At 39.0% G+C, this 21,134-nt stretch overlaps 3 protein-coding genes across 3 annotated transcripts; 2 read left to right on the forward strand and 1 right to left on the reverse strand.

Annotated features, from left to right (window-relative positions):
* Positions 1 to 1,862: 1,862 nt before the first annotated feature.
* On the reverse strand, positions 1,863 to 7,282 carry angel1 (angel homolog 1 (Drosophila)). Its single transcript, XM_022212465.2, has 10 exons — positions 7,173 to 7,282; positions 4,691 to 5,566; positions 4,358 to 4,593; positions 4,187 to 4,256; positions 3,651 to 4,093; positions 3,363 to 3,504; positions 3,120 to 3,230; positions 2,980 to 3,013; positions 2,583 to 2,746; positions 1,863 to 2,473 (listed from the first exon to the last, which is right to left on the reverse strand). The coding sequence occupies exons 1-10, from the start codon at positions 7,237 to 7,239 to the stop codon at positions 2,313 to 2,315; spliced, it is 2,304 nt and encodes a 767-aa protein (XP_022068157.1). The 5' UTR covers positions 7,240 to 7,282; the 3' UTR covers positions 1,863 to 2,312.
* Positions 7,283 to 7,533: 251 nt separating this feature from the next.
* LOC110963932 (leucine-rich repeat-containing protein 74A) lies at positions 7,534 to 17,392 on the forward strand. Its single transcript, XM_051950433.1, has 13 exons — positions 7,534 to 7,842; positions 8,071 to 8,246; positions 8,330 to 8,437; positions 8,558 to 8,651; positions 8,884 to 8,933; positions 9,058 to 9,139; positions 9,278 to 9,363; positions 9,438 to 9,632; positions 9,725 to 9,820; positions 9,958 to 10,101; positions 10,226 to 10,330; positions 10,454 to 10,539; positions 16,582 to 17,392. The coding sequence occupies exons 1-13, from the start codon at positions 7,734 to 7,736 to the stop codon at positions 17,180 to 17,182; spliced, it is 1,932 nt and encodes a 643-aa protein (XP_051806393.1). The 5' UTR covers positions 7,534 to 7,733; the 3' UTR covers positions 17,183 to 17,392.
* A 272-nt stretch (positions 17,393 to 17,664) lies between these two features.
* Positions 17,665 to 19,408, forward strand: olfm4.1 (olfactomedin 4, tandem duplicate 1). Its single transcript, XM_022208519.2, has 5 exons — positions 17,665 to 17,718; positions 17,822 to 17,986; positions 18,069 to 18,281; positions 18,353 to 18,500; positions 18,579 to 19,408. The coding sequence occupies exons 1-5, from the start codon at positions 17,665 to 17,667 to the stop codon at positions 19,406 to 19,408; spliced, it is 1,410 nt and encodes a 469-aa protein (XP_022064211.2).
* Positions 19,409 to 21,134: the final 1,726 nt, after the last annotated feature.

A 21,134-nucleotide genomic window follows, 5' to 3' on the forward strand; every position in this document is an offset into this window, starting at 1 on the left:
AATTTCCTACTAGTGAATGCATTTAACTTGCCAGAGCCAGGAAAAATAAACAACATTATTATGCACAGACTGGAGGGTTGCACATGTGCTTTGAGTTTCACTAAAGAGCAAAATACAATTATAACCTCACAGCTGTCTGCCAACTAGTCTGGTTGCAGTTTACATCCACATCTGTCCAGATTCAGAACATACAGACGAGTGACGAATTAAAAGACAAACCTAAACCTTTGAACCCCACAGTGAAGGGATCTGGTGTCTTAGAGGGGAGGGTCACTGCAAATACACTGCCAGGACAAATAAAAGTCACACTAATATTTTGTTGAACTGCCTTCAGCTTTGACTATGGCACTCATTCACTGTGGCATCATTTCGATAAGCTTCTGCAATGTCACAGCATTTATTTCTGACCAGAGATGCATCAATGTTTTACCGAGATCCTATATTGATGATGGGAGAGTCGGACCGCTGCACAAAGTCTTCTCCAGCACATCCCAAAGACTCTCAGTGGGACTGAGGTCTGGATTCTGCTGAGGCCAATCTATGTGTGAAAATGATGTCTCATGCTCCCTGAACACTCATTCTCAATGTGAGCCCCATGAATCCTGGCATTGTCATCTTGGAACATGCCCATGTTATCAGGGAAGAAAAACTCCATTGATGTAAAGACCTGGTCATTCAGTATATTCGGGTAGTCTGCTGACCGCATTCTTTGCTGAACCTGACCAACCCCAGATCGTAACCCTAACCCCCACAGGCTTTTGGGCACTAGCCATGCTGAGTGCATCACTTCATTCACCCCTCTTCTTATCCTGATGCCCCCATCACTTTGGAACAGGGTAAATCTGGACTCATCAGACACCATTTGTTCCTCGAAAACGATGGTTCATCACTATCCTTCCAGGCTTTAATAATGCGATGGACAGTTCTTCGGTGATGACTGATTGCCTGTTTTTAGTAGTTGCTTGATGCAGTTCAATAATTTGACTCTTCTGAAACAGATAAACACCCTTTCCATGACCACAAAATGTCTTTCAACATGATTGTTTAAGAAATGAGAAACATTACCCACCACATTTGTTTCTCAAAGATGATGGTTCACCACTATCCTTCCAGGTTTAAATAATGAGTCGGAAGGTTCTTAAGCTGATTTTAGTAGTTTCAGAAAGGTCCTTAGTTTTCTTTGTTTGACGGAAGGCAATAATTTGACCCTTCGAGAACAGATTAACATCCTTTCCATGACCACAGGAAATGTCTTCCAACATGGTTGTTTAAGAAATGAGGAGCTCCTCACTGCATCAGCTAGGGTTAAATACGTTGTTGCAGCTGAAATATTTTCATCACTGCTGTAATTAACCAGTGGAAGGCTCTTACCTATTTGCTTAGTTAAATCCAGGTGCCGACTTTTTAGCCAGGCAGTGTATATACAAAGGTGTTCTGAGTGCTCACCTTTATTGTCTGATGAAACACTTGCATGCTGATGGGAGTGCTCTCTTCTAGGTTGACAAGAGCCACATCTATAGGGCCAGAGAGGGTCGCTGACTTTACAGTCACCAGATTTCAACCTAGTTAAACATCTATGGGAGGTTTTGGACCCACATGTTAGACAGCATCCATCCCCAAAGCACCAAATATAAAGGATATTTTCACATCACTAAGGCACTGTATGTGGGTTTCACCTTTGTCACACATAAACACAGAATCCCACTGACCTACTGTTTTGTGACAGTTTATACGGTCCAAACATTAGAAATACAATGTAGGCCTTGATTATGTAAAAGTCAGTTTCCGAGATATCATGTGGAAAATAAAGCAGAATGCCTACAGCCAGGGCTTTTTATAAAGTGAAAACAGAGAGTCACACATTATTGGAAAATATTTATTTAACATTTTTATCACCTCAAAATATATGTCTTTCAAAATGAAGCTTAAAATAAATGAAAATTTAAAGCATTCAGCAACACCAAAATGAGTAGATCAATGTATCATCAGACCCATTAAAGCAATCATTCCCTTTGTTTTTTACTACAGCAAAATTCAACAAGAATTGTCACATCCCAGATATAACTCTAAAACATGCAATAGATGAAAACCACATGTAGCGAGACAGAACATTGGCATCCATTGTTTTCATTACTCTTTGAACAAAAATTTACCTTTTTATCAGTTGTAAAATGCTGCCAAAGGTGAACCACGAGTAATGCCATTCCTACTAACAAAAACATATTTGTGCAGAGCACGATCTGAATCTGTTGAACAGAAAAAAACTTCCCCTCTGATGTCCATTTTACTGAATTCAACCACAGTCCTTCCTATCATGCAACATTCACTTCCAGCTGGAATTTGGCCACAAGACTGAGATGGTCAGAAGGAAATATGTGATTGGGAAGTCCATGCATTGACCACAAGACATCCTCAGACAGGAGTGAGAGAGAGCTAATAAGCTTCAGACCTTTTCTGGCAAACTCGGCCCCAGCTGGGAAAAAGAAAAAAAATATACCACATAAGTTATTCAAAGTAGCAAATAATTCATTCAGCGCTGCAACATTTCAGTTACTCTGCTGCTTCATATCATGTCCTCATACCTTTTTCATCAGAGGTAAAGCTGCGTTGCGGGGAGTAGAAGATGTAGTCAACAGTACTGCCTCCTTCAGAGTGCAGAGTTGTAACTTTTGGACAGCCAGATCCTGGGATGGTGTGTTTATAGACTGACTCCAGGTCCAATTGATGACTGATAGTGTGTCTGAAGCTGCCAAACCAGAAGATTTATGATAAACATATTACATTTCCATTTAAGTTCTACACCAACTTTCTGGGGTTTTTTTGTATGTCATATTCAGTGCTTGATAGGTAAATTTCCAAATGGCAGAATAATTACACTGAGATAAATATTTTTGATAAATGGAATAGCTTCAATATTTATTGTACTGTTTAGTGAGTCTCACACAATAACAGGTAATGAATGCCTGCAGGTAAACTCACCTTTTCTCATAAGTCCGATTTCCCTCTGAAGCATCTGTGCACAGCAAGAAGAATTTTCAGAGATTTGAGGAAACTGGTGTTTTAAATGGCAAAATGACTGCAGGTGAAGCTGTGGATTGTGTTTTGTATGTTTGTACCACCTGGTGTGTTGTCAGTGACCCCTGGAATCACCTGCAGGTACCGAGGGCGGACACATGCAGCAGGACAATAGCGCAGCTGCAGCATGAAGCCTTGGCTGTACTGGTTTTTCCCTACACAAGTAGAACAAACACATCAAGTAGAATAAAACAGGAAATGCACCATGAAATGCTCACCAAAAAACTCCTCCGATCAAGACAGCAAAAACAACAGTACAAACAATGTGATTTCAGTGAGACACCAACCTGGATTGGGACTCCGGCTGTCAAGCATCTCGTTGACAGCAGTGTACTGGCAGTCGTCAGTAATTCCCAGAGAACTGGGCCACAAGGGAGCAAACAGTCTGTAACAACTGAACTTATCTGACAGATCCTCCTGACCTGAAATCTGTGAGACATGAAGAATACATACAAAGTTATATAGAGGTAGCTGCTGCAGGCATCGTAGTAGAAAACCTGAACTAAAAAGCTTAGTGTATCTATTCTAAAACAGTTCATAGCAGGTAATTAGGTAATGCACTGTTTCTCTCTCACCATCCACGCTGGCAGGCCTTGGTAGTAAAGCTTGCCGGTGGTGATCAGCTGGTACAGAGGCATGTGTGGGATAGAGTTAAAGTCCCCACAAAATACAACATTACAGTGTTCACCTTTGGCCTTACAGGACTTAACCACGCTGCTGATTTCTGCCAGCATTATTGCTAACTGAGCGAGCTTCACGTCCCCCCTCTTGGGGTTGAAGAGCAGGTGGGTGTTGGCCACGCAGAGGAGAGGAGCCTTCCCCTTGACCTCCGACCCCCGGGCGACCACTGGCTGAAGCAGCAAAACAATGCCGACGTTGTGCCGGTCCAACAGCTCCGTCTCCGGCCTGAAGAACTCCAGCTCGGTGACAACTACCTCAGAGAAGCAACTGCTGCGATAGCAAGTGGCACAGCCATCTGTCTTGGTCCCAGTGCGCCGCTTGTACACACAGGTGTAGCCTGAACCAACAACATGAACAGAAATATGTGAGATGTCTTTGTTACAATATCTTCCAGCATAATCGTTCTACTGGTGTGTCTCCGGTGACCTACCCATCTCATACAGGACGGGATGCAGTTGTTCATAGAAGTGGTTCTCCTGAACCTCTTGGAGACACAAAATCTGCACACAAAAAGACACACATATATTATCTTTGGACAAGAAATGTAGGATATAAAATGTAGCTATTTTATAAATTACAGAAAATCATGCATTAGACGCACATCTGGTGTCCATTTTTGTATTTCGCCGAGGAGCAGACTGAAGCGGTAGTTCCAGCCCAGAACCTCCAGGGGGCAATGTGTGTACAGGTCCTGATGAAGCTCCAGCAGGTCCTGAGCAAGGATGTTGTAGGACATGACAGTGAAGTCCATCGTTGTCTTTGTCAGTGGGAAAGGTGTCAGGACAGGCTCTGCTGCTGTGGCCCCATCATCTAAATCCTCCCATACTCTCCACATCACTAGATGGAAGGTAAACACACAAACACATATACAGAGCTGGGTATTACACTACTGAAAATACTATAACTGAGAGGAAAAAAAAAATCTGATTCTCACCTTCAAAGGGCACTGTTGATTGTGTTGAAGGGTAGTAGCTCATGGCAGGATAGTTCCATGGTGGGCACTGCACTTCTTCTGCAAAGCCAGGCCCTGCAGGGAAATGCCAGGCCGTTTGTGCATCATTCTGACTGCTGAGGTTAAAGTCAGTCCGAGCGTTGGAGAGAAGGGAGGCAAATATCATCTTGGAGTTGTTTGCACCATTGCACGTTTCATCTACATCTGCAGTGGGAACTACATATTCGTCCCAGCACTCAGTTACTTCAGCTGGAGTATGTGACTTGTTCTTGTTTGGTATTTGGATTTGTTCTGCGGCTGACCATGTGGTTTCTGTTGTAGTTTCTGACTCCTCCAAGCTTTGTATCTGTGCTTGGTCCTGTGCTAGAAAGCTACTTTCTTGTGTGTTCTCCTCTGTTTGCAGGCACTTTAATTGTTCCCCAAGTGTTTGCTCTGGGCTGATGTCCTCAGTTGGGGAAATACGTTTATTTTCTTGCTTCCAATGCGGCACACTATGGTGGATAGTTATTTCCTCATCCTGCTTATTGGGAGCTTCCACCTTCTCCTGCTGTGGTCCATGTCTCTTCTCTGTTTTTATCTCCTCCACTTCAGATTCCAGTTCACACATCTCTAAAGCTGCATCATTCTTTGGGACAGCCATCAGCAGTTCTTTGTCCATGTCAGGCCTTGTAATGTCTTCCTTTTCTGAGTTTGATTCTTTTACCCTTTCTTCCATTTCTCCTTTTGAATCACTGTTTGGGCTGAGCCAAAGGTCCAGCGGGGTTGTCTCAGATTGGGTGAACTTGTTGGTTGTGACACCACCACCATCCCACACTGCCGTGCCATTAACTGCTGCAAGGGGGAGATCCTCTTTTGAGTCTGGAACAAACATTACATATTTCAACATCATTTTGACAAGCAGTAGTTGCACTGTGACTAGACAGAATTTGTATTCAAGACAACAGAAAGATCTGTGATTTAGTTTTGACAAGTCAAAGCAATAGCTAGATAACTCAAACATCATTATAAGTAGTCTGAACTGTTGAGGCTTCCCATTGCTCAGCAAAGGATTTGAAAAGTGTTAGCATAAGTAATGGTGGTTGCTGTGGTGGATAAGGTCATTAGAAAATGCTGTGAAATAGGAAGAGCTCATCTGCAAGGAGTTTGCGGAGAACAAGAATTATGGTCAAAATTAACCAGAAGGCAGCTCTGACAAAGTGGTAAAGCAGATTATCATAGGCGGTTACAGTTGTAGTGCCATAGTATGTTGAAAAGGTGAGCTGTCGCTGCCTCTCACTTCATAAAAATGCAGATATCTGCAACATCCAGTAAAAAGATTTATGAATGAATGTCACCTAACAAGACAAAATATTGCAGTTAAGACCCTGAAGTGTGATTTAAGGTTTGATTATACCAAAGTAATTTACATATTAGGGATTAAATCCTACAAATCCTACCAAAACTGACTTATATGACACAAATTAAGATGAGAACCTCCAGTGTTATAAATTTCTGATTACAGTATAACCTAATTAATGTCATAACAAATATATATAGTGTGGTATTATAAATTACACAACTTACCTTAACTATGAATATTCTGGCTAAAAGAACAAATTCTTTTAGCCAGGACATAGATTTAACCTTTTTTTTAAAAACAAACAAAAAAAATATGCTGGAAAAGGCCAGAATAGATTTTAAATTGAGGGAAATTGCAGATATTCTGCACTAAAATTTTAACTAGTCAGAATAAAACTGCAGATAACTTTTAAGTGAAATTACAACACGTAATAGTTCAAGTGCAAATATCTACAATTCACATAGATTTCTGTAGCTATTTGAACATTTTTTGGTGCATTTTTCAATTTAGTACATTTTTATTCACAGTATATTTTACATTTTATTGTGCATGTAATTTTTCACTAGATTAATATTTCTATTACATTTTATGAAATGAGGAGCTCCATACACATGAATGGTAAAAGTAATTTGTCTATGAAGAAACATGATGTGAAAATCTCGTAGAATAGGAAGAATTTAATTGCAGACATCTGTAATACAAATCTTGCTAAGCTATTAAATATTCTCTTCCTAAATGAACACAAACTACACAACATAAACACATGTGAGCACCTGGTCGCGTCCTGACGTCATAAGGGAGCGTTAAAAGCTCTAAACAGGTGCACGCTAACCCACGACCTAAAGTTGGCTTAGTATAGTTACAATAACATTATATCCTCTATGTTCACATTTCCCGTGAGAGAAACTGTCAGCATTAACTTATGATGAAAACCGCTAAGCTCGAGTCGTACTGAGCCTATAAGGACAAAAACTGAATCACCAACTCAAACACGGCGACACCAAAAGTCAGCAGCGAACTAAATTTAGCGACCGTGTGGTTCTGGGAGCTGTTCAGGGGGACACATGCGTACCCTGCCGATAAGCACCAACTCACACACCTTGGAAAACGCGCTATAATATTTACCTGAGGGGCGACTGGACAGGTACCGTGAAAACGGGTAGAGTACATAAAACAACAAGCTTCCAATCATGTCTCTCTACTACTAAAATCGACGCATGCGCGCTCTGAAGTTGGTGGTCATGTGGGAGGTTAGAGGCAAAAGTCAAATGTCACTGGTATCCTCTTCTTAGTGATTACATTTGTCTAAAAATAATGAGCACGCAGAATTGTATTTTAAAAAAATAAAAATAAAAAGCCAGTATAAAAATATTTCAAATATATGTATTTACTAAAAACATGTCAAATGCAATGTCTTACTTTACTTACAGTGTTTTCCTTGGAGTTTCTAAAAACACAGATGGAATCTACACTAAGGCATGAATTTTTAATGTCACTACACATGAAACATAACCTGAGGGCTAGAATGACCTGCTGCACAGCACTGGCCTATTTCATTTCACAGTACCAGCTCTTACAGGACACATTCAATTGAGAAAAACAGAACACATCTCTTAAAGACGGTGCATTCCCTTTGTATCGAGGAAATAGTTTTAAAAAGAGCATAACTCTGGACAACAGACTCTAATGTCGATACATGCCTTCGAGTCCCTCTGCTTAAAGGATGATGACTGTCCATCCCCATCTCAACTCCAAGACTCAGATGATGAGTTTGACATCGACCCGGAGTCAGATGGTGGGTATATTAAATTAATTCTCGGTTCTGGGTCAAATACAAGCAAAGCTGTTTTGCAGGTCTTATTGTAAACCTTGTGAGATAAAAACATCTCAGAATTTATAAAAATATGCAACTTCATGGCATGTTTTGACTTAGCATTACTGTAAAATATATGTCCTTTACATCATTATTTAGTCAAGGGCCTTTAAAGTATCACTCACGTTGTGTTGGCTCACTTATATGTAGAAAACGAGAAGAACAACAAGGAGATGTCCACAGCTGAAGTGTACATGCAGGCCTGCAAACTGGTTGGTGTGGTGCCAGTCTCTTACTTTATCCGTAACCTCGACTCTCCAACTATGATACTCACCCACCACGGACTGGGACCTTTGGGCTGTAAGGCACTTGCTATTGCTTTAGTGGTAAGTTTAAAATGCAAATGTGTTATTGAATGAGACCCATTCAAGTATAAAATTTAGATTTATTTTATTTTATTTGTATTCAGACAGATATGCATATCACCACTCTGGGACTGGGAGACAATCACATCCAAGCTGAGGGAGCTAAGTATCTTGTGGAGATGTTGAGGGCTAATTTCACCATTCAGCACCTGGTATGTAGGACTGCAAACTGACCACTGGAGGGCGCAAGTGTTTTTCAGATAATCTGTATGTGAACTGAAGAGTGGAGTAATTCTTAATTTCTGTTTTGTTTTGTTTTTTGTTTTTTTCAGGATTTGTCTGCCAACCATCTGAAATCTGCTGGGGCAGAGTATGTGGCTAAAATGTTGCTGGACAACATTTCATTAAAATCCATTAAACTGTCGGGTAATGTGCACACAGCAGGGCGATGGGTGAAGACTGGTTACCAGATTCATTTTCATGTATCCACATTTGTAACAAAGAGGTTATGATGGTTGTGCTGTGAAAGAGAAAATATGATAAAACAAAACTATTTCCTCCAAGCACAGTCATTTTAGCAGTGATAATTAAAACAATAGTCAATTATTATCATGTTTGTTTTGCATATTTACGTAGGTCATATTTTCTTTCCCTGCAGGAAATAGATTCATTGATGATGATGCTAAGTATTTTGCAGATGCCTTGTCAGTAAGTTACCAATGAAGTAGTTCCTGCTGTTGGTTAAATAATGATTTTCTTATGTTTTGTTACTTCCTAATAATTTTTCATTTGCTAATACAAGTTGTAAGTGTAGTATTATTTTTACATTTAGACCAATTCAAGGATAAAGGAACTGGACCTGAGCCATAACGAATTTCGTGCAACAGGAGGGGAGCATTTGGGGCAACTGCTGGGTAAAATCTTACTTAGTCGCACGTATTGTCATTTTAGATGCTGTCAGATTATTTAGTTTGCTTTTTGGGATAAATATACGATGAATAACAATCAGAATGCACACGTTCTTTTCTTGTTTTCTGTCTCTCTTTCTACAGCAAACAATGAAGGCCTCGAGGTGCTGGACCTCAGTTGGAATCATCTTCGAATGAAAGGGGCTGTGGCTTTTTGTGCTGGACTTAAGGTGTGGCTTTATAACAAAATTAAATAAATCATTGATTTGGCATACATTATCCAGTCCCAATCTTCCACATTTAGGTGAATATTATGTTGAAGCACCTTGACTTGTCATGGAACGGTTTTGGGAATGAGGGTGCTCTGGCCATGGGAGAGGCCTTGAAGTTCAACAACACTCTGGTGTATCTCAACCTCAATAACAACCGCCTCACCAACGAGGGTGTCAGCATGCTCTGCAAGGGTCTCGAATTCAATGATACGCTCCGAGTCCTGCTGGTGGGTGGAGAAGGTTGAATTAAGGAAGCATACGTCATCAGCACAGCTTTAGATAAACTGTAAGGTGGTGTTTTATTCTGTTACTTCTGTAGCTGGCTTATAATTCTCTAACAGTAGAGGGTGCACTGGCCCTGGTCCATGTGGTGAAGAACACACCGAAAACAGCCTTGGAGGAGATCAACATATGTGTGAGTGACATTTGTTCACAGGTTAAACCAATCAGAATTGGTTATCAGTTCAGTTTTGTGTTTATATTAATCAAGAAAATATTGCACAGTGCATGCTCTGTATTCTGTGTATACCGTCATGTCTTTTCTCCAAACAGAATGTGCTGGTAAATGAGAACTTTGTGCATCTATTGGAGGTGACTTGTCAGGAACATCCTGGTCTGGATGTTCACTATGGAGGAGTGGGAGGCTTTATCGCAAAAAAGCCACCAAAACGCGTTGATCCAATGAAAGTCATCCAGGTCTGTTTGGGAATCTCATGAGAATTTTCACTCACTGATAAGTTTTGTAATAATGAGATATAATCGTACTTTTTCATTCTGCATGTATTTCCCTACTTTTAAACCCCTTTTACCATCTCTCAAGGATTATCTTGATCAACGCAAGCTACGTCTGTGGGATTTCTTTCGGAACATTGATAAAGACGGCACCATGCGAGTCCCAGTTGCCGACTTCAGGAAGGCCGTTCAGGTTTCCAAACAAATTGACATGATTACTGATATCATGATTTACTATGATATAATACATCTTTCATGATAAACGAAGAAACTTTGAAACTGATCCTTCCTGTGTGTTCGTGTGCAACTGTCTTAGCAATCCAGCATTCCTCTGGATCGATACCAGATTGAGGAGCTGATTCAGAGACTTGACCGTGACCGGACAGGAATGGTCGACTACAGGTGAGCATTTTCCCTACTTTATGACTCATTGAAAGGACTTTTTTTTTTTTTTTTTTTTGTGAAACTGTGTGGCAAACAATAACAACAACAGTGATGTAGACAGTGAAGATACAATGAATGGAAATATAAAAAAAGAGAGACAGAAGTAGACAAATTCAAACAAACAGATCCAGCACAGAAAACAAACAAACAAACAAAATAAAACAAAAACAAAAAACCTGCATTTGTCGTTAAGTGCCAATTGTGTTTCAGTGATTTGATGTAAGTTAAATGACCATGAGTAATAATGTAGACTGACGGGGACTTGATATGTGAGGAGGAAGAAGGGAACAAGAAAAAGCTAAAACAAAAAATAATAATAATTTTAAAAAATAGAAAATAAAAAATAAAAAAATAAACAAACAAATAAAGATAAAGAATAAAAATTGACGAACAAGCAGTGAGGAGTGAGGGGCGATGCACAACCTATAATATAATATTAAAAATAATGCTATGATATAATACTAAGAAGAATAAAATAATAATAAGATATCAACCATAATAATAGTAATAGTGATAACATCAACGGTGAATATAATACAATAAGGTCTAGTGAAGAGACAAACTGATAGTATATAATATAATTTGTTTGAATATACTATTAATAATAATATATAACAATACTATATATGTTGTAATAAAAAAAAAAAACAACGACCGAGCAATGAGTGGTGGGCGAGGGGGTAAATCCGGGAACCAGGGGGCGAGCAAATGACACCGCGCACCAGCCCGCGGTGGCACGCTCGGGCCCCTAACAAGAACAGGTGGAGCAGGGAGGCGAGTGAGAGCCCGCCCCCTCAACGTTCCCCCATTCTGCCAGTTTTACCTCCCTGGGGAGGAAGTTCGTTGTCTGAGAAAGGCTACAATTATTTATTTATTATTATTATTATTATTATTATTACTATTTTTTCAATTATTTATTTATTTATTTATTTATATATTTTAAAATAATATTTAAAAAAAAATTAATTTCTTTACCTTTAGAGACGGGTGGGGGCGTAAGCCACCCCCCCGCCCCCCATCCAACCAGTCCCACCAGGGACACCGACATACCAACCGGGGGGGGCCGGGTGCACTGCCACCGCCCGCGAAACCCCAGCCCCCCAGTCCACCCCCCACACACGTACCCCCATGCTCAGGTCATCGTCTCATCACCACAACACATAATTATATCTACTAGTTGTTCTCATAATATTATCATATATAATAGAACAATAATAGTTAATAAAATAATAATAATCCAGTAAAGAAAAACAAAAATAATAATAATAACAAAAGGATGAACTCAAATAGATAGTAAATATTTATACATAAATAATCTATTTAGGTTAAGAGAGAGTGATAGTGAAAATGGTAGTGAAAATGAAAACAAAAAAACAAAAAACAAAAAAACCCCAAAAAACCCCACAAGAGTTCAATATAATAAACATCCCACTAAGAATATAAGCTATGAAGTAATTATAGCCTACAGTGGTATTACTAATCTTAAATAAACAAGTACTTGAATAAATGGATGAATTGAAAATAAATAAATGAATAAGTGAATAAACAAAAATAAACAGATACATGAATAATACGCAAATAAATACATAAATAGATACATAAATAAATAAATAATATGCCCTATATATTTTATATATACGGTTTATGTGATAATTATAACATATGGTAGTATCACCAATCTTAAAAAAAAATATTAATATTATATCAAACAATGTAAATTATAGAAATGATATATATATATATATATATATATATATATATATATATATATATATATATATATATATATACACATATACATACACCTACACACACATGCATATATGCATACACATAGGAAGTAGCAAATTAGTAGTAATAGTGCTAATAATAATAATAACATAAAGAATCCAATTAAACAAATATAATTAAACAATAAGTGGATTAACTCAAATAGTATATGTTATTTATGCATAATATATCTATTGTATATTAATTAGATTAGATGTAAAACATAAATAAAAATCCCTTTACAGTGCATCCCATTAAGAATATAAATTATAAAGTAATAATAACATAGAGTGGCATTTCTAATTTTTAATGAATACTTGAATAAGTGGATGAGTAGAAGTAAATGAATAACTAAATAAATCGATAATATACCCTATATAGCCTATGTATGTGATAATAATACTAAGTTCATAATAATATTAAGGCAGAAGTGATGAAATGGATGTAAAAGCAACAAAATCAGAGGTTAGAAATGGGGTATGACATTTGGAGGATCAGGGGAATTGGCTCTCAGGTGGTTGATATCATAATATTAAACACATGATAGTGAAAATGATGGTAATAGTAAATGATAAGAAAATTCAAGAATGAAGGTGGTTGAGAAGAGGGGTCCAAACAGAGAGGGGTTCTACGGCTGAGGTATGGGTGTGTATGGGTGAATGTTCCAAGGTGGTGTGGTCTAAGTTTTTCCAGTGTGTGGTGTTTGTTTTGCTCCTACTTTTCCAGTTGATGAGGATGGTTTTCTTGGCGATAGTTAGGGCTATGAGGAGTAGTTTGCTGTTGGATTTGTTGAGGTTTATGACTGACACATCACCAAGTAAACAGAGTGAGGGGGACATGGGGATGTGGCAGCCCATCATGGTGGAAAGTGATTTTGTAACCTCGTTCCAGAAGTGTTGAATTGGAGTACAGTGCCAGAAGGCGTGAAGGTAGGTGTCTGGTGATTTTTGAGTGCAGTGAATACAAATTTCTGAGGTGAATCCCATTTTAAACATTTTCTGTCCCGTGAGGTGTGTTCTGTGAAGTATTTTGTATTGGATTAATTGAAGGTTGGCATTTCGTGACATTGAATAAATATTTTGAATGATTTGGTTCCAGAAGTCGGCATCAGGAGTAATTGATAGATCTGTTTCCCATTTTGTAATTGGTAGTTTTATGGTAGTATCTGACTCGTATATGATTTGGTATGATTTAGATAGAAGTTTTTTTCTTGGTGTTATACTAACAAATTTTGAAATGAGTGGTGGGAGATGCAGGTCGATGTTTGCAATCTTACATTTGGCGTGGATAGATGATTTAATCTGGAGATATTCCAGGTACTGATTATTCCTGATGCCGTACTCCTGGACCAGGTGTGAAAATGAAACCAATTCATTATTGTGGAAGATGTGTTGTCGATGCGTGATTCCCTTGTCTGACCATGAGTGGAGGTGGAGAGGTTTTTTGTTGCTGAGAAAGTCAGGGTTGTTCCAGATTGGAGTGAGTTTACATAGTGCAAGAGAAGAGTTTGTGATTTTGTGAAATTCCCACCAGGCTGTCAGAGCTGATGATATTGTTATTGATTTAAAACAAGGGTGGCGTTTGATAGATGGGCTAATGAATGGTAAGTCTGAGAGGGGAATATTATCACATAATGTTTGTTCAATGTCTAGCCATGTGTAGTCTGAATGTATGGGGTTGATCCATTTTAATATGTACTGTAGCTGATTTGCAATAAAGTACTGGTGAAAATTTGCCGCAGCTAGTCCTCCTTGTGTTTTCGGTTTCTGTAGGGTTGAAAGTTTAATTCTGGGTGTCTTGTTTTTCCAGTAGTATTTATTGATAGCAGAGTCTAGAGATTTGAACCAGGAATGGGTGGGTTTCAGTGGGATCATTGAGAAAAGGTCATTTATTTTGGGTAGTATGGTCATTTTTATTGATGCTATTCTGCCAGTTAGTGAGAGTGGTAAGTTTACCCAGCGGAGGAGAGTGTCAGTTATTGTTTTAAGTAAAGGTGTATAATTGAGACTCAACAGCTCTGACAACCTGGGGGAAATGTGAATACCTAAATACGTGATGTGACCAGTGCATAAGGGAATGCCACATCCCAGCTGCTATTCTGGAGGGGGAGGATTGATGATTTATGCCAATTTATGGAATAGTCTGATAATTTTGAGTATTTTCCTATAGTACCGATTGTTTCCTGTAGTGAAGAGTGTGGCTTCGTTAGAAAAAGTAATACGTCGTCTGCATATAAACTGATTTTGTGATGGTAGTTTGCTGTTTTAAATCCATAGATACTGGTGTTTTGTCTGATGGCTGCAGCTAGGGGTTCTATGAAAATGGTGAATAATGAAGGGGAGAGTGGACATCCTTGCCTAGTCCCCCGGTGAAGTGTGAATGGTTGTGATGTTAGTCCATTTGTGACAACTGTGGCTAAAGGTGCAGTGTAAAGAATTTTAATCCAATTAATAAATGATTCCCCAAAGCCAAACTTTTGCATTGTGAGGATGAGAAATGACCAGTTCACCTTATCAAATGCTTTTTCTGCATCTAGTGTGACAGTGATGGATGGTGTATGTTGTTGTGATGAATGTACCATTAGGTTAAAGAGTCTGAAAGGACTTCTAAATTTTTACAGAAAACACCTGTAATGGTTTATCGTTGGAACATAAAAAGTGATGACATCCAGTTACTACAATAGCTGGTGTTTATTACTTTTTCCGTGATGATGTTTTAGTTATGAGCTGGGAATTTGTTCAGATCCTTACCTTGAATGGCACCTTAAAGACTGACACCATTAAAGTGTGATGTTTGCATATGGCACGGAGATGCATGCAGTAAACGGTCTCTACAAAGTAGTCAAAGAGATCCTGGTACTTAGGTGAAAGTACTCTGTCTCAAGTAAAAGTCCTGCATTGTAAGTATAATCAGGGAAATGTACTTAAAATATAAAGTGAATGCATTAATTGTAGAAACTGTGCCTGTTGCTTCGTTGTGTACATCTTCGTAGTGTTATAATTCATGTGTTAATATAAAGGTCTAATTTTACTGTTACAGTTGGTTCAGGTGGAGCTAATTTTCAAGTATTTTTGCAGCTAATAATTATTTTGAATCTCTTTTAATCCACACTTTTTAAAAATAAATTGATTATTTAGTTTGTGGAAAAAAAGCAATATGACATCAAAAGTTCTCTCAATGTGTATCTAAATAGACATCAGTTTTCAGTCAGTTGACTAGTTGATTACTTGTTTCTCTTTAATGTACAACATAGCCAATTCAATTAGCAATATTTCATTTTTCAGGTGTAATATTTCAGTTTCGTGTGTGATATTTTATCATCACATGGAACATTTTATTTTCATGTGCATTGTATCACCATCATATCCCAGATAGCAAACTATGGCTGAATCAATGTTGAATCTATGTTGAGACCTAACGTCGAAATTATACAGAAAGCGCAAGGTTGATAAAATGTTGAGTCAACGTTTGCTTACATAGATTACATGTTTGCAAACATAGATTCAACATTAATTAAATATTGACCTGTCAAACATTTTAATTAAACCAAAATACAATGTAGATTCAATGGTATCTTTTAAACACAAACTTCAATGTTGACAAAATGTTGTTGAATCAACGTTGATCCAACCATCAGTCTTCAACCGTAACCAAAATTCAACCTTCTTAACCCTAATTCAACATCGATTTAACATCTTTTGCTATCTGGGTAAAGTGTGATTTATGGTTGAAAAGCAAACGTTGACTCAACATTTTATCAACCTTGCGCTTTCTGTATAATTTCGACGTTAGGTCTCAACATAGATTCAACATTGATTCACCCATAGTTTGCTATCTGGGATGTGATTTTACCTATTGCCTCTTTTTAACTTTTCTACTCCAGTCTTATTTTAGCTTACTTATTTTATTTCTTTTTATGTATATACTTATATATTGATAAAGTTGTACCTTATCTTAATTGTTTCAGCAGTACTTGTATAAACTGCTGGGTACTTTAGGTTATAAAAAGTCATATTGTAAAAATAACTACAGTTTTCAGATAAATGTAGAGAAATAAAAAGTGCAGTATTTCCTCCATAAGATGTAGTAGAGCAGAAGTAGAAAGTGGTATACAGAGAAAAAAAGTCATGTGCAAATATTTCAAATTTGCATTACAGTGCATACAGTATCCAACAAAAGTAGTTGGTTATATTCCACCACTGCTGAGACGTTTATGGTGTTTCTGTGTAGGGGATTGGCAGATACAAGGAAACAAATGATGAGGGATCACCGCCGCCAGCTGAAGAAGGTTGAGTCCCGTCAGAAGAAAGAGAAGCAGAAGAGTGATCGCATCCTGAAAACCTTCCAGAGTGCTGTGGAGGCGGTTACACCTCGCAGCTCCATGGTCATATCTCCAGGAGCCGCCAAAGAAGACTCAAGTGGTCCTCAGCACTTCTCTGCCACCCCTCTCAGCTCCTGGCACCACATCGTCATGTCCAACAGCAGTCGCTACTCTGTCACTAATCTGAGCAACGAGCACGTTCACCTGCCCATGTTAGCAGGAAGCACACCTTACCGTCCGACCAGCTCCAGTGCGATGCGCTCCTACTCCCAACCCAACCTGCTGGATGACTCCCCTCGCTTCACTCCAGGCAAGTCTATCTCTGCTCAGGGCGTTCACTCCGATCCAGAGATGGGCCACAGCAAACTGAGCCCCACGACTAACAGCCTGACCCGGTCCAGGCCTGCTCTGAATGCCAAGCAGCCAGCGGTCAAAGTCAAAACCAAGAAGGTGAAGAAAAAGAAGCAAAAGAAACGAGCAGATGAAGACTCCAAGAATCCTGTCAAGTGATGTGAACTAATGCTATATGATCAATGTAATGCTGGTTTCTTTGTCATACACAACTAATAAACAAAGAACGAACTTAATTATCTTTCATGTCCCTAATCTCAAAAACAACACAGAACCTGCACAGCATATTCAGCTGTTTATTTTTTCAAATAAGACAGTCATCTATCAGTGAGCAATTAATTCAGTTTGCTACTGAGCAAGATGAGCCATCTGCAGAAACAAAATGTCTCATAAAACCTAAGAACTCTGTTTGCCTTCAAATTCTGGTGCACACCCACACGCTGATGGAGATTTTCAAACAAACACCCGAGTATTTAATTCATGTTTGCTAAGGATAAGCGTAAGTGTTATATCTTGACGTGTGCCTTGGCCAACAATGCTGTGAACCAGGACAGGTGCTGCATCTTTCAATATGTTCAGACAGGCTATATAAGTCCTGAAGATCCAGCCATCTCAATCATAATCACTCAGACTGCACCAGGATGATCGGCACTCTGTATTTCTTAGCACTGCTGAGCTCCACAGTGGCCTGGGGGGTATGTATGGCATGACTTAGATCAACTGATTCATCTTTATTCTTTGAAGCTCCAGCCACATTAGAGATAAGCTGAACTCTGTTCATCTGTTTCCTTTCCTCAGTCTGTAGACCTGTGGAGTGAGAGGAATGAGACAGGAGGTGGAGGTGGGGACAGGTGTACCTGTGACGCCTTTCTGCCCAGTTCAACTTTTCCTATAGCAGATTTGGTGGCAGTAGAGCAGACAGTGGTGGAGATCTCACATAAACTGGAAAAGGAGATGGGCAAGGTAATCAGGCTGGTTGGAAGCAAGTGCAATAAATGATGATATATTTGTGACAAAAAATGTGTTTTTTCTGACTTGATTTCAGCTAGAGGACTACGAAGTCAAGATGACAGAGTATGCAGAGAAGATCGTGAAGTTGACGACTGAAATTGAAAAAATGGAAAGGGACCCTGATTCCTACAATGAAGATGACTTCCAAAACACGAAGGTGGAGATTAAACAAGTGGAGGCTCTGATTACAGAGCTGCAGCTTTCCATCAGTGGCTCCACCACAGTCTTTGAGTCCCTGCGTCTAGAGGTACGTGTTGAAAGTCATTTCATTGTTAGAGGAAATGGTGATCTACAGTCAAGCCACGTGTCATCTCTCAGGTGACAGCTGTGGTGGCGACCTTAAATAGGCTGGAGAAGACCCACGACAAGAACCTTGTTTTGGCAATCCGCCGAGAATACATCAAGGTGCAGCTGCAACTGGAGGAGTGTGAGAGACGCCACCAGGAGCTTTTCAAGCCCAACATTGGTAAGCTCATTCACTCTGTCATGTAAGTTATAAGCCTCCTATTGTACTCATTTAACTAATTGTCCTCTCTCTCTGCAGGCTCTTGTGCTCACACTGGTATCTCCAAGCTCAGCCAGCCTATTGTTTCCCAACTGAGTGCCCATCTAAGCAGCAGCTACAAATATGGAGGTTGGGGCAAAGACTCAAAGCCTCTTCCTGACAGAGAGTCTATGTACTGGTACTCTGGAGCCAGTACTGCGGGCATTTCCTCCATTATGTTCTACACTAACTACAAGAACCTCATTTTGAGAAAGGCTTTCCAGACTACTTCCTTAAAGAGTGGCTGGTCTGGTACAGGGAACAATTTCATCATCCGTGATAATACTCTGTATTATCAGATCAACAGTCCGTTTTCGGTGGCCAAGCTGAATTTCAGCACCATGTTATATGAGCATAGGGTGATTCCTAAAGCTAGTTCCAGTATCTCTTATACTACCTCCCCCTATCAGAATTTTGACTTTGCTGCTGATGAAAGCGGCCTGTGGGTGACTTATGCTACAGTAGAGTCTGGCGGTCGGATGGTCATTGCTAAAATAAACGAAGCGTCTTTTGGCTTAGAGGAGGAATGGCACACTAGTGTTTATAAACCAGGCGTGAACAATGCCTTCATGATCTGTGGTGTTCTGTATGCAACTAGGTCCATTGATGTCCACACTGAGGAGATATTTTACAAGTATGACACCAAAACCAAGCAGGAGACCCACATCAGCATTCAGTTTGAGAGGTTCCAGGAGAAGTATTCCAACCTGGACTACAATCCCGCGGACCAGAAGCTCTACATGTACAATGACGGTTACTATGTCAGCTACTATCTGTGGTTTAACCACACTGCTGCATCCACTGTGCAGCCACCATATGCTGTGACCTAAATTATGTGTGATCCCATCACATTAACTTTTCTCCTTTATTCACACCATGAATCATTTGTCCTTCTTCTTGACTGTTAATAAAGGATTTCAAGCATTACAGAAGTATTGTGTGTGTTTTTGTGTGGTACTATATAAAATATACAAGATCTATTAAGTAAGAAGAAAGTATCATTCAGTACTCAGAGGGTGATGGAATGATCCTTTTTAAAATCCTGTTTACAACATTTAACAATAAGAAGAATCACTTCCACATCTAAATTAGTAATTTTAAGTTCTGACATGACACTGAGATTTTGAGGCTTGCATCAAAATACTAAACTGAATGATCAATCCATCAGTGCATCTTAGATTTTAAGGTGTCAGTCCTTCTTAGTTCAGAAAAAAGAAGAGAATCAAACTATCAATTTTTATGAAACCCATTTCAAGAACAGGTTAAAAAGTAATCTAATAGATATCTCATTTTGATATGTCACAGCAGGAAATGTTCAATTAGAATTGGTCTGGCAATGGTCCACATATAAAGACAAACAATCACACTCGCATTCACACATACAAACAAATTAGAATCAGCAATTAACGTAAGCAATGTCTTGGACTGTGGGAGAAAACCCACGCATGCACAGGGATAACATGCAAACTCCATGCAGAAAGATCCCAGGCCCACCCCAGGATTCGAACCGGGATCTTCCAAAGTGCTAACCACCACTCCACTGTGCAGCCCTCACCCAATCATAATAAAAGAAATCTTAGTCACTTTCATAGTAAGATCAAGACCCAACAACTCCTCCTTTATCTGACACTTGGTGACAGTGGGGAGGAAAAACTCCCTTTTAACAGCATGAACCCCTCAACAGAAACAGACTCAAGGAGAGCGGCCATCTGATCTGATCAGGTGTGGTGACAGAAAAATGGAGAGAAAAGATGAGTATCTGAAAACAACAAACCCTGAGCAGGTTGATGAAGTCAGTAACTGCAGATCAGATAGATGCAGCCCCAAACCAGAAGTACAAAACAGACAGCAAGGACAAAGCATATTTTACAGAAGAGAAAAAATGCAAATTTAATGCCCTGAAATAGTAACATATACTAGTAAATGCACAGAGAGGGAAAGAGAAGTGAACTAAGAACCAAAGCAGTAGTCATTCAAAATGCTCTAATCTTTATTATGATGTTGGTGAGTGCAGCAGGCATGTTAACATCAAATTAATTACATTTTTTTTCCCATTTGCAGTGGGTGACCCAGTAAGCCAGGACAGGAGTCAGCATGAACAACACAAGTGACAGAAACACATGAATACTGCACCCATAATGCATTAGTTATTAGCATGATGTGAAAATGTCTGAAGCTCTTATGATTTACATAGTTTTCAGTCTAATTCAACTGCTTGCTTACAGTCATTTCTCTATAAAACAGACAATGGTTTACATGGCATTCTTGCTCCTTTGCTATTTTTTTTTTCCAGATTCATTTTTTCGGCCTCATTTTAAATAAAACAATTTGGTCATGCATAGTCATTTCTTGGAGTTTGACATTTCATTCATTGTTATTGTGTGGCACAATATTTAATCTTTAGAAAGAAATTGTTCAAAAGCACCAACCTAGTCTCATGAATGAAATGATGCAATTAAATGCATGAATGAAAAAGCAATACAAAGAAACAAACTGGCCCAAATCACTCACTCTTCGCTTGAAAACTGACTTTTAAGATGATTACTATTAAAACAA

The sequence above is a fragment of the Acanthochromis polyacanthus genome, chromosome 1 (genome assembly GCF_021347895.1).
Source record: "Acanthochromis polyacanthus isolate Apoly-LR-REF ecotype Palm Island chromosome 1, KAUST_Apoly_ChrSc, whole genome shotgun sequence".
NCBI classification, from domain to species: Eukaryota; Metazoa; Chordata; class Actinopteri; family Pomacentridae; genus Acanthochromis; species Acanthochromis polyacanthus.

Bases quoted from the DNA above. Each gene is read 5' to 3' on its own strand.
- angel1 (XM_022212465.2), bottom strand. From the start codon at position 7,239: ATGATTGGAAGCTTGTTGTTTTATGTACTCTACCCGTTTTCACGGTAC. The intron at 4,594-4,690 runs GTGAGAATCAGA...CCTTCCATCTAG, and splicing joins ATCAACAGTGCCCTTTGAAG to TGATGTGGAGAGTATGGGAG. The intron at 4,257-4,357 runs GTGCGTCTAATG...TTTTGTGTGCAG, and splicing joins TACAAAAATGGACACCAGAT to ATTTTGTGTCTCCAAGAGGT.
- LOC110963932 (XM_051950433.1), top strand. From the start codon at position 7,734: ATGTCGATACATGCCTTCGAGTCCCTCTGCTTAAAGGATGATGACTGT. The intron at 9,364-9,437 runs GTGTGGCTTTAT...TTCCACATTTAG, and splicing joins CTTTTTGTGCTGGACTTAAG to GTGAATATTATGTTGAAGCA. The intron at 10,102-10,225 runs GTCTGTTTGGGA...CCATCTCTCAAG, and splicing joins ATCCAATGAAAGTCATCCAG to GATTATCTTGATCAACGCAA.
- olfm4.1 (XM_022208519.2), top strand. From the start codon at position 17,665: ATGATCGGCACTCTGTATTTCTTAGCACTGCTGAGCTCCACAGTGGCC. The intron at 17,719-17,821 runs GTATGTATGGCA...TCCTTTCCTCAG, and splicing joins GCTCCACAGTGGCCTGGGGG to TCTGTAGACCTGTGGAGTGA. The intron at 17,987-18,068 runs GTAATCAGGCTG...ACTTGATTTCAG, and splicing joins TGGAAAAGGAGATGGGCAAG to CTAGAGGACTACGAAGTCAA.